This window comes from Trachypithecus francoisi, unplaced genomic scaffold (genome assembly GCF_009764315.1).
Source record: "Trachypithecus francoisi isolate TF-2019V2 unplaced genomic scaffold, Tfra_2.0 Lachesis_group4, whole genome shotgun sequence".
Lineage (NCBI taxonomy): Eukaryota > Metazoa > Chordata > Mammalia > Primates > Cercopithecidae > Trachypithecus > Trachypithecus francoisi.
Window position 1 is genome coordinate 151,475,048 of NW_022681469.1, and position 12,706 is coordinate 151,487,753.

The 12,706-nt window shown below is 46.6% G+C and overlaps 1 protein-coding gene and 1 long non-coding RNA gene across 2 annotated transcripts; both read right to left on the minus strand.

Annotated features, from left to right (window-relative positions):
- Positions 1-1,148: 1,148 nt before the first annotated feature.
- LOC117073546 (endogenous retrovirus group K member 25 Env polyprotein-like) lies at positions 1,149-6,388 on the minus strand. Its single transcript, XM_033194583.1, has one exon. The coding sequence runs from the start codon at positions 3,883-3,885 to the stop codon at positions 2,908-2,910; it is 978 nt and encodes a 325-aa protein (XP_033050474.1). The 5' UTR covers positions 3,886-6,388; the 3' UTR covers positions 1,149-2,907.
- Positions 1,149-9,777, minus strand: LOC117073550. The gene is made up of 2 exons (XR_004433269.1): positions 9,588-9,777; positions 1,149-2,141 (listed from the first exon to the last, which is right to left on the minus strand). It is a non-coding gene; the product is annotated as an uncharacterized LOC117073550 (long non-coding RNA).
- Positions 9,778-12,706: the final 2,929 nt, after the last annotated feature.

Consider the following 12,706-nt stretch of genomic DNA (forward strand, 5'->3'; position numbering starts at 1 on the left):
CCCTTCATCCAGGGCCTCCCAGGGGCTCCTGCTTCTCAGTACGGCTGTCTGGGTTAGGCAGAAACGACAATAAAGGCAAGTCCAAGGTGGAGAGAGGTCTCACACCTGGAACTGGCATCCAACAAGGGCACATAAGGTTGAGAGAATGTTTCATAAACCGTCTGGTGTGATTGTAAGCCTGAAAAGGGTGCCCAGGAGTGCTGTTGAGGGGCACTGTGGATGCCCCATGAAAGCAAAGGGAAATAAAGGCTCAAATGGGAGAATGAGAGGGCTTGTGCTGGAGTCAAACCCAAGTTCACGGATTCTTGCCAGAGGACCCAAGAGACTCCTGTAAAGTGCAAAAAACCCCAGCCCCCAAAATGAGACCACCACCCACAACCTGGAGGGCAGTCAAACTACCGAAAATCCCTTGAGCTCACTAAAATCCCTGGCAAGCAAAAGATCTGTGGCGAGAGGCAGTCACACCCAGCCCAAAGAAGAACCAACTCCACAATGAGAAAAGACATGCAGATGAAACGAAAGAGAGCCTAGATTACCAGGTAAAAACCAGACTTGGCTGTCTAGGTCTCATCATATAGGAATCATGCTGTACTTCTATAGAAGTGGGAGAACAAGAGTTTCATTGTTGGCAGATATAACGGGAATTTACTGTTCCAAAAGTATCACAGCTGCCTAGTCCTTAAAATCTGACAGTGTTTAGAAGAAAACAGTCATACAATGGTCCCCGTGAGGGTTGTCCTCCGTGAACAGCAAAATGTTGACTGTGGAAGCCTTTGAGCCAGACCCAGGAAACCCTAGGCCCACGAGAAACATGGAAGTCAGGAAGAGAGGGTGCCGGTGTGCAGGCACATCCCAGCCAGCCTCACTCCATCCCGCTCCCGTGTGTTTCCCGGAATGACAGCCGCAATTGGGAGCTGGCCAGAATGGCCTGGGTTTGCACTCCAACTGTTCCCCGGGATGTTGGAGTCCTCCCACCTGGGCACTGGGCCATGGTGTGGACGGCTTGTGCGATGAAGGGAATGCAGGGGTGGAGTGGGAAGTACCTTCTGTATCATCTGTTGAAGGGGGCCAGGCCTCCACACTTGTGGGTATTTCTCCTCAGGTAGGACGAGAGACTGAGAAAAGAAATAAGACACAGAGACAAAGTATAGAGAAAAAACAGGGGGCCCAGGGGACCTGCGCTTAGCATATGGAGGACCTGCACCATCACTGGTCTCTGAGTTCCCTCAGTATTTATTATTATTTCCACTATCTCAGCAAGGGAAATGCAGCAGGAGAGCAGGGTGATAGTCGGGAGAAGGTCAGCAAGAAAACATGTGAGCAAAGGAATCTGTGTCACAAATAAGTTCAAGGGAAGGAACTATGCCTAGATGTGCTCGTAGGCCAGATTTGTGCTTTTCTCCACTCAAACATCGCAGTGGAGTAAAGAGTAACAAAGCAGCATTGCTGCCAACATGTCTCGCTTCCCACCACAAGGCAGTTTTTCTCCTATCTCAGAACTGAACAAATGTACAATCGGGTTTTATACCGAGACATTCCATTCCCAGGAGCAGGCAGAAGACAGAGGCCTTACTCTTAACTGCAAGAGGCCTTCCTCTTTTACTAATCCTCCTCAGCACAGATCCTTCACGGATGTCAGACTGGGGGCCGGTCAGGTCTTTCCCATCCCACAAGGCCTTATCGCAGGCTATCACATGGGGAGAAACCTTGGACAATACCTGGCTTTCCAGGGCAGAGGTCCCTGTGGTTTTCCACAGTGCATTGTGCCCTTGGTTTATTGAGAATGGAGAATGGAGATGACTTTTACCAAGCATACTGCCTGTAGACATTTTGTTAACAAAGCACATCTTGCATAGCCTCAGATCCCTTAAACCTTGATTCCACACAATACATGTTTCTGTGAGCTCAAAGTTGGGGCTAAAGTTACAGATTAACAGCATCTCAGGGCAAAGCAATTGTTCAAGGTACAGGTCAAAATGAAGTTTCTTATGTCTTCCTTTTCTACATAGACACAGTAGCAGTCTGATCTCTCTTTCTTTTCCCTACGTATCCCCCTTTTCTTTTTGACAAAACCACCATCGTCATCATGGCCCGTTCTCGCTGGTCACTGTCTCTTCGGAGCTGCTGGATACACCTGTAGACTAACAACAGACAGAACAGACATACAAGGATTAATATGAAACTTACAATAGTGGAATGCCTGATGGTTTTAACCCAAGTGACAGGGTTAAGATTTGTGAGGCCATCAGCAGCTTTGATGATTGCCTCAGTTTCTGGCACCAGATTTAAATGGGCTTTTGATGTCTCAAAAATTTGTCATTTTAATTTTGAAATATCTAAAGTAAGATTATGTTTTCTTCCTTGTAGATGGCGTCTAACCATGTCCCAGTGATGCTCAGACTCATTATAGGCTCGGGGTGTAGTACAAAAATCTGATTTATTCCAGTCACACTGTAACTGAAAAAGATATTCCAAGCTCATGAGCCTATCTCCCATCCAAATGACAGTTTGTCTAAGATCATTAATTTGGTTTGCCAATTTTTGATCTATTTGGGTCTGAGAATTCCACAATTTTGAGGAATTCTTTTGCCAATTATTTACATATTCTGCAATTTGAACAGAGGAGTATAAAGCAATTCCAGCAGCCACAGCAGTAGCTGTGACTGCAATAAGACCCACAATCACTGCAGTTAAAGTAAAAATGAATCTTTTGGATCTAGTTAGAACTCTTTTTAATACTTCCATTAAAATATGGACAGACGAGGAAGCCTCCCACGGTTGGTCCATGGACCCACGGATCCACACACCCTCTCTTGCCCTCACCAGCAGAATATGGTGCTGCCAATCAAAAGTCGAATCAATGCAAGTAAGCAATCTACAATTTTCACAGGCTATAGTTTGGGAATCTCATTTAATAACTATGTTTCTTACAACTAGCATATAAGGAGGTTTTACACAACTTTGCAAAGGAATTGTCAGATTGGAATTTAGGTTAGTAGTATAATATGGCTTATGATCTCTTGTTCCTATAGCTTGATTTCCAGACAAAATTCTAATGTGGTGTGAGGCCACAGTAAGCTTCCATAATTCCGGATGTTCAGGACCAGTAGCAGGACTAACTAACTTTGGTCGAGGTGATGAAGTTCCCTTTTCACCCCATTTCCATGGATAGGGTGATTTTAAGTTTCTGTAAACCTGATCCAGTCTTTTAGTTAAATCATGATCATAGGCTGGATTAGTGGGCCAGATGGCTAGGGCCTGTGAACATGAGTGAGTCTGTCCCATACAATTATAATAAAATTGGCCTTGAGGGGCCCAGTCTATAATAGTTCCAAATTCATTATTTTGTAATACCACCTCAGCATCAGCCACACATTCTTCCCAAACTAAAACTTCTGGGCTTTTTGATTCTTTGGGAATTTTCTTGGGGCAAGGCTTCCCCTTAGGCCTAAATTTTAATGATCTTTGATAAGAAGAGTCCTGTAAGTTATTCATCTGTGGCCTGAGTGACTTTCCACTTACCATGTGATAAGTAAATCTACTGGTGGCACTGACAGTAGGTACTTCTACTAACCAATTTTGGGTTGTAGACATTAAACATCCTGGTGCCTTCCCTAGGCAAATAGGAGGATAATGATACCCAACGGAAATATTTGTCATCATTCCTTCTTCTTCAGGTTGCGCAGGGCAACTATCATCTGTGAGGCCTGGTACCCATGCGCTATTATTAACATATACTTCAATAGGATTATCCATCCAAATGACTGCCTGAATTAAGGGCGGGAAAGGCACATAGGCCCAGTAAGTATAATTAGCTGCATCTGCTCCTGCAGTCACAGGGAGACTTACCACCATTGATACAATCATCAAAGCTGCAGACAGCATATTCTCTGGAGTTCATTTTACCCTTGTGTTCTTCGGGCTTTTTTCAGCTAACTGTGTCAGCTTCTTTAAGTGGGCCCAGGTCGGTGGCTCTGCTTTCTTGGTGGATGGCAACTTTATCTGTTCTTCTGATATCACCATTTTGTTTATCTGGCAAGTTGATGATGCTCGATTGCGGGTTTTCTGTCTCCGCAGAGGCGATTCTCTTTGCATCTCTGATGGGTTCATTGTAGAACTTTAAATGTCTAGTGGGTATCCAAACAGGAAGTTGATTTTCTCCTGGTGAAACACAGGCAAAGCCTCTCCCCCATGTTATCACTTTCTCTATTTCTCATGTCTTATTTTTGTTGTCTTTCCACCAAATCAGTTTTCCTTCATGTGGGTTTTTTTTTTTTTTACCAGTAAAATGTTGCTCTGCAGAAGTAGGGTCTGATTTCTATAAATGTTTAAAAAATTTAAAGTATAGAGTGCTAAATTAAGTTGCATCTGGAGAGTGTTATACTCCTTACTGTCTTTTTCCTTTGTTTGTTTCACCACCTGAGCTTTGAGTGTTCTATTAGTTCTTTCAATTATGGCCTGTCCTTGGGAATTATAGGGGATTCCTGTTGTATGTGTAATTTTCCACTGATTTAAGAATTTTTGAAATGTTTTACTACACTATCTTGGCTCATTATCTGTTTTAATTTTTTTCGAACTCCCATGACAGCAAAACAAGATAACAAATGTCTTTTAACATGGGAAGTACTTTCTCCTGCCTGGCAGGTTGCCCATACAAAATGTGAATAAGTATCAACTGTCAATGGACAAATGACAATTTTCCAAATGAAGGTACATGTGTGACATCCATTTTCCATAACGCATTAGGACATAGACCTCTGGGATTAACTCCTGCCTCCTGAATGAGCAGGTGTAGGACTTGACACTGGGTGCAACGTGGTACAATATTTTTTGCCTGTTTCCATGTGATATCAAATTTATTTTTTAGTCCTGTTGCATTTACATGTGTCAAGGCATGAAGTTCTTGTGCTTCTATGAATGCATATGATTCTAGCAAGTCAGCTTGTTCATTTGCTTTAGTTAAAGGCCCTGGTAAATTAGTATGTGCTCGAATATGAGTAATATGAAATGGGAAATTTCTTTTTCTTACAGTTTGTTGTAACAAATTAAACAGATGATTTAACTGATCATCCATACCATATTTGATTAGGGCTGTCTCAACATCCTTTGTAGCCTGTACTACAGATGCAGAATCTGATACAATGTTAATAGGCTGATTAAAATCTTGTAACACTGAAATGACGGGCAACCAACTCTGCCCTTTGAGCTGAGTGATATTGAGTTTCAATGACTCCTTCTTTTGGCCCCGTGTAAGCGGCTTTTCCATTGCTGGAACCATCAGTAAACACTGTCAGAGCATTTTTTAAAGGGTTATGTCTGGTAATTTTAGGTAAAATCTAAGTAGTCAATTTTAAAAACTGGAAGATTTTTGTTTTTGGGTAATTATCAATAATTCCCACAAAATCAGCAAGACCAATCTGCCATGCAGCAGAATTGATAAAGTCTTGTCTAACCTGTTCCTTGTTTAAAGAAACAGTGATGTTTATCTGGGTCACTTCCACACAATTTTATTGTTCGTAATCTTGCCTGACCAATTAATGTAGCCATTTGATCCAAGTACAATGTAAAAGTCTTAATCGTACTGTGAGGAAGGAAAGACCACTCCACAAGATCTGTATTTTGAACAATAATGCCTGTTGGAGAACATGCAGTAGCAAAAATCAAAAGTTGGAGTGGGGCTAAGTGATCTATTCTATTTACTTGTGCTGACCGAATTTTTTCTTCAATTAATTCAATTTCTTTAGTTGCATCTGGAGTTAATATTCTTTTACTATTCAATTCTGGATCCCTCCTCAAGATAGAGAACAAATTTGACATGGTATAAGTAGAGATGCCTAGAGTTGTCTGAATCCAGGTAATATCTCCTAGCAATTTTTGAAAGTCATTTAATGTTTTTAATGTGTCGTTTCTTATTTCTATTTTTTGTGGTTTAATTTTTCTTTCTTCTACCTGCATTCCCAAGTAATGGAAAGGAGTAGAGGTTTGAATCTTATCAGATGCTATTGTCAGTCCTGTGTTTGTAACCTCTGTCTGCAGAAATGTGTAACAGTCAATTAATTTGTTTCTCGTTTCTGCAGTACACAAAATAACATCAACATAATGAATGATATGACAGTCTGAAAACTTGTCTTTAACTGGTTGAAGTGCTTGAGTTACAAAAGTCTGACAAACAGTTGGACTATTAAGCATTCCCTGAGGCAACACTTGCCTCTGAAACCTGGTAGCTTGTTCTTTATTATTTATGGCTGGTACAGCAAAAGCTAATTTTTCAAAATCCTGTTTTGCCAGATAAATGATAAAAAAGCAATGCTTCAGATCAATTATAATTAAAGGCCAATCTTTGGCGATAATGGCCGGAGAGGGCAACCCGGGTCGGAGAGCCCCCATAGGTTGAATTACAGCATTGAGGGCTCTTGAGTCAGTTAGCCTGAGCCATCTGCTGGATTTTTTCTGAATTACAAACACAGGAGAATTCCAAGGCGAAAATGAAGGCTCAATATGTTCCTTTTCTAATTGTTCTTTTGCCAATAAGTGTAAAGCCTCCAGCTTTTGTTTTGGTAGTGGCCACTGATTTACCTATATAGATTTTTCTAAGTTAATAGAATGGGTTTTGGATGCTCTACAGTGGCTACTCCTAAAAAGCACACCCTATTCCTTTTTTTTCTTGATTTCTCTCAATCTCAGTTGGGACTTTAATGCCATCTCCATTCTTCCCTGGTCCTTTGCGAGGGAGATATCCCATTTTAGTCATGATTTTTTGACTTGTGGGGCTGTATAGAAAGGCTGGGATAGTAATCTCTGCATGCCATTGCTGTAACAAGTTTCGGGCCCATAAATTAATTGGAATAGAAGTAATCATAGGTTGAACCGTGTTTTTTGATTATCAGGTCCTAGACAATGTAAAATCATGGCACTTTGATACACTTCTGAGGAGGTGCCCACACCGACAAGTCCTGTAACAGGCTTTTGTTTAGTCCATTTTTTTGGCCATTGATTTAGGGCTCCCTGAAGTGGTGGTATTTGCTGTGGGGGTTGCTGTCCCTGAAAACCCTGAAGAACAAACGGCTGAATCAGGAACGCCCCAGTTCTTTGCGGGACCCGAGGCTGGCTCTTCATTCTGTTTCCCGACAATAGTTGCCCATTTTAATCAAATTTAGAATGACATTGATTAGCCCAATGTTTTCCTTTTCCACATCTTGGACACAGGCCAGGTGGCTCTTTATTTTTACTCTGTTTATTTAAGACTGGGCAGTTCTTTTTTATATGACTGATTTGACCACAATTATAACATTACCCCTAAATGTTCTAACTTGTCCTCCTAAAATGACTCCTATCATTGCTTGAGCCATTAGCATTGCCTTAGGCATAGCTCCTCCAATCCCATCACAAGCCTTCACATACTGTGTAATTACATCAACTCCTGCTGGAACTTTTCCTTTTAATGGCTTTATGGCCGATTGACATTCTGGATTTGCATTTTGATAAGCCATTAGTTCTACAATACCTTTTTGGGCGTTATCATGTGAAATAGATTTTTCAGCGGCATCTTGCAACCTTGCCACAAAGTCTGGATATGACTCTTTAGAGCCTTGTCTACTTGAATTAAAAGAAGGGCAAGTAGCTCCTGGATTCTGATTTTTTCCCCCAGGCCCTGAGGCAAATAGCCCTTAGTTGTTCAATAGCCTCATTCTACATTACTGACTGTTGGTTAACGGTGCTCCAATTTGGACCTGTTCCTAGCAATTGGTTGGCATCTAACAGCAGGATAAGTATCCTGATTTCTTCGTACCTGTTCTTGTACTCCATCAATCCACAAGGTTTTAAATTGTAGGAACTGAGAGGGTGAAAGGGAAGATTTAGCCAAAATTTCCCAAACTTAAGGAATAAGTTTATTTCCATGAGCAAGGGAATCTAATAATGTTCTCATATAAGGGGAGTTGGGTCCATATTGTTAAATTCCTTCCTTCATATATTGTAACATCTTCATGGTGGAAGATTAATATCTAGCCTCAGTTCGGACAGATGCTCCTTCTTGACTCCCTTTCCCGGCAGATATTGGTTGTAAAATTATCGGGAACTGCCATGCCTCAAGATCTCCCTGTTTTCTGGCTTTATCAATGATTTCATGCAGTGTACTACTGTGGCCACTAGGTGGTTGTGTAGGATTAAACACCACCGTCATGGCTTGATGGTATGGGGCCTTGCTATTTGGCGAAGGACACACCACTTGAGGTCTGTATTGAACCTCTGGAGATTGCCCATACTGAAGCTCAGCTGGCGGCCGGTACTGATAAACTACCGGTGGCTGGGTTCTATTTCACAGCGGCTGATATTGTGGATACTGTATTTGGATTGGCATTGCCGGGATAGAAACTCTGTTCTGTTCTACTTGATATTCTCTTGGGGTTTGCACTTGTCTAACCTGAATTTCAGGTTGCAACGTTACAGATCAACAGCATCTAAGGGCAAAGCAATTGCTCAGGATAGAGGTCAAAACGGAGTTTCTTACGGCATCCATTTCCACGTAGACATGGTAACAGTCTGATCTATCCTTCTTTTCCCTATAATCTCTCAGAAACTGTTTAGCAGACGAAAGTGCGGGATCCATCCATACCTCACCAGATTGCATCCTCCCCCATATGACCTAACTGGTGTTCACATTCTTCATCCCCAGAATGAAATCCCAAGACCATCCAGGAGTGCCAGCATCACGAAGTGAAGCCCCTGCTCGGTTGGGAACCGAATTCGAGGGGGATTCCAGGAGCCCTGCGCACAGGACTGCTAGGGTCTGGCCCCGGTTTGGCCACAGGAAAAAGAGACACTTGGAGGTTTCTCTTCTCGGGTGTGCTGTGCTCCTCTTCTTTCTAGAAGAGTTGCTGCTTTGGAGGGGGAGGTGCTTTGGGCTCCTGCGAGTCTCAGTCAGGCCCCCAACTCACCGCGGATTCAGGAACCACGGAAAAAATAAACCACACGGAGCCCCGCAGCCCAAGAAGAGACTCAAAAGGAGGCGAACCAGAAGGTGGGGCGACTCCAGGGGAGAAAATAAAAATAATTTTTAAAAAAGCGCTGCAGTGCTTGAGCCATATTCCTTTCAGCACACACCACATAGACGTAAAAAAGCACATACACACAAACAGTTCACCCCGAAATCAGGAACCACGGAAAAAAATAAAGGACTCAGAGCCCCGGAACCCAAGCAGAGCCTCACAGAGAGGCGGACCAGAAGGTCGGTCGACTCGGGGGCGGGGGGAACATAAAATGAAAAAAAAATAAGGGCTGCAGTGCCTAAGCCATATTCCTATCAGCGGACGCCAAGTACACGGACACAGCACACAGGCCCCCCCCAACACACATGCCCGCACGCACACACACACCCATCCACACACACCCACACACACAGTGCCGCGTACAAACACCGGCAGAGAACACTCTAAACAATCCAGCAAAAACATACAGCCCGGCAGCTTCTGAGGCAGCGAGCTTCTGCTCCGCCAGGAAGCCCCTCCCAGGAGAGGGCACCCCAGGGAACACAGGCCTGCTGTAGTCAGAAATCACGGGGAGGGCGGGCAACATTTAAGGAGACTCACGCCCACTCGGCCCAGGCAGACGTGACGCATGGCGCGGATCCTTTTGGATCGTTAGGGCTTTCGCGATGGATCCGAGGGCCTTCCCTTGACGTTTCCTCAGGCTGGCTCGCCCCTGTCCTGTACTAGACGGTGTGACTATCCCGTGGATCCCCCAGAGAATACAGGCCAGAGGCCAACAGCGACGCCCATCGCAGAGGCCTGGTACATGAAAAGAAAAACAAAATAATGGTTGCAGTGCTTGAGCCATATTCCTATGCGCGGACTCCACGTACACGCACACAGCCCACAGGCCCACACAGACCAACGCCCACACACACTGACGCGCACGCATGAACGCATGCGTGCGCGTGCTTGCTCGCGCACACACACACGCCCACACACAGTGCCGCCTATACACGCGGGCAGCCAACACTCGAAACAATCCCGCAGAAATACACATCCTGGCAGCTTCTCAGACTGCGCAGTTCTGCTCCTCTGGGAAGCCCCTCCCAGGAGAGGGCACCCCAGGGAACACAGGCCTGCTGTAGTCAAAAATCGCAGTGGGGGGCAACGCTTAAGGAGACTCACGCCCATTCAGTCCAGGCAGACTTGAGTCATGGCGTGGATCCTTTTGGATCGTTAGGGATTTCGCGATGGATCTGTGGGCCTTTCCTTGACGTTTCCTCATGCTGGCTCGCCCCTGTCCTGTCCTAGATGGTGTGACTATCCCGTGGATTCCCCAGAGAATACAGGCAAGAGTCCAACAGTGACGCCCATCGCAGAGGTCCTCCCTCTCTTCTAAGCCGCAAGGACTCGTCACCAGGCAACGAAGGCCTTCACTGTGATGCAAGCCAGTGCTCAGCGCTCGCGTCAGGTGCCCGGCCATTGCGCATGCGCACTCGAGGGGCTGGCTCGGGCGCCAGGCTGGCATGGCTGTCAGCCTGCCTAAGCAAGGAAAATGGGGCAGGCAGAGCTGGCCTGGTCTCAGTAAAAGGGCTGCCTGCGACTACCATTGTGGGACTAGAAAAGTCTCCCCAAAGGGCCTCCAGGGGTGGTTTCCGTGGTCGGCTCCCGCTGGAGGGGGAGGTGATTGGAGACTGTGAGGTGGGCACTGAAAATGGCTCTTCGGACTTCATTCCCGAAAATGGCTCTGTGCACGAATCGGGTCCCAGAGGGTTGGGAATGCAGTCTGGTGAGTTGTTGAGGACTCTGCGGCTGATGGATGAATACCTGAGACCCCAGAGGAGGGTGTCAGTGGAAGATTGTGGGACCCTTGAGCTCACTGCCTCCCTTCATCCTGGGCTTTTAGGGGCTTCTGCCTCTCACCACGGCAGTCGGAGAGAAGCGGGAACCACGACCAAGGGAAGGACACGGTGGAGAAGATGTCTCACCCCTGGAACTGGCATCCCACGGGGGCACGTGAGGTGGAGAGAGGGTCTCAGAGGCCGTCTGCGGCGATTGCAAGATTGAAGTGGTTGTCCCCCAGTGCCGTTGAGGGGCACTGTGGATCCCCCGTGAGAGCAAAAGAAAAGCAAGACCTGCCTGGGAGAACGAGAAGGTTTGTGCTGGAGTCCAAGTCAAGTTCACGGATTCTTGCCAGAGGATTCCAGAGCCTTCAGCAGAGTGCAGACAAACCCAGGCCCCACAAAGAGACCACGACCCACGACCTGGACTGAAGTCACCCAATCCAAGAGCCTTGTGCCCCCTGAAGTTCCTGGCAGCCAAAATATCCCAGGCGAGAGGCCCTCCCATGCAGCAACAGCCCCTACACGTGGACAATGGACGTGCAGATGACATGAATCTAGATTAGCAGGCAAAAGCCAGACACGGTTGCCTGCTTCTCATCCTACAGGAATCATGCAGCACTCTGAGAGAACTGGGAGAACCAGAGTTTCCTTGTTGGCAGATGTAACCGGAATTTACTGTTCCAAAAGGATCACAGCAGCCGAGTCCTTGCACCGTGACGGTGTTCAGAAGGAAACACTCGTACAGCGGTCCCCATGAGGGTCGTCCTCCGTGAACAGGGAAACGTTGACTGTGGAAGTGTTTGAGCCAAACCCAGGAAACCCTAGGCCCATGAGAAGCCTGAGTGTCAGGAAAAGAGGAGGCCGGTATGCAGGCTACATCCCAGCCAGCCTCAGTCCATTCCACTCCCATGTGTTTCCCGGAATGACAGCCGAAATCGGAAGCTGGCCAGAATGGCCCGGGGTTGCGCTCCAACTGATTCCCCAGCCGGTTGGAGTCCTCCCACGTGGGCACCGGGCCATGGTGTGGACGGCTACTGCGACCAAGGGAACGCAGGGTTGGAGTGGGAAGTACCTTCCATATTCACCTGTAAGCACCTATTTAGCAGATAAAGGAGGGGGAACCCCATACACACCTCACCAGATTGCATCCTCACCCCATCTGACCTAACTGCTTCCCACACTCTCCATCTCCGGAATGAAATCCCAAGACCATGGAGGAGTACACGCCTCATGACCTCACGACGTGAAGGGCCTGCTCGGCTAGGAACCGAATTCCAGGGGGATTGGAGGAGTCCTGCTCACAGGACTGCTAGGGTCTGGCCCCTGCTTGGCCACAGGAAAATGAGACACTCGGAGGTTTCTATTCTCAGGTGTGGTGTATGTTTGGACGAACGGAGGCAAGATGGCGGCAAGATGGCGCACTTCCGGGTTCTTCATCCCCCCCAACTTTTCCCGCGCGTGCGAAAATGCAGCCGGCGCCTGGGAAGGTGCAGACCAACTGGGCATGCGCCAGGTGACGTCAATCTGAAGAGACCAAGATTTACCTGGTCGCACCTGCGGAACGCCCCGGACACGCCCGTGCCCCACCTATCGCCCTCCCACTCCCAGAAAAGCCGCTCCGGACGAGTGCCAGGCGCGGACTTCCCAGCTTCCCCACTGCGGTGGGGACTGTCGGAACTTCGACGGAGAGCAGCACGGAGAACTCTGTGGGCCTCATTTGCCGGAGGCCAACAGACCTCTCCTTACCCACCTTCTTCCCCTGAACCTAGGTGACCAAAATAAACTTGCAGTTTTGCTCCTACACTTGCCTAGTCGCTGGTTCTTTTGTGCCTGCTCTGGTGGTCTTAGAAAAACAAGTCAGTGTACTCCTCTTTCATGCTAGCAGAGTTGCTG

Bases quoted from the DNA above. Each gene is read 5' to 3' on its own strand.
- LOC117073546 (XM_033194583.1), bottom strand. From the start codon at position 3,885: ATGCTGTCTGCAGCTTTGATGATTGTATCAATGGTGGTAAGTCTCCCT.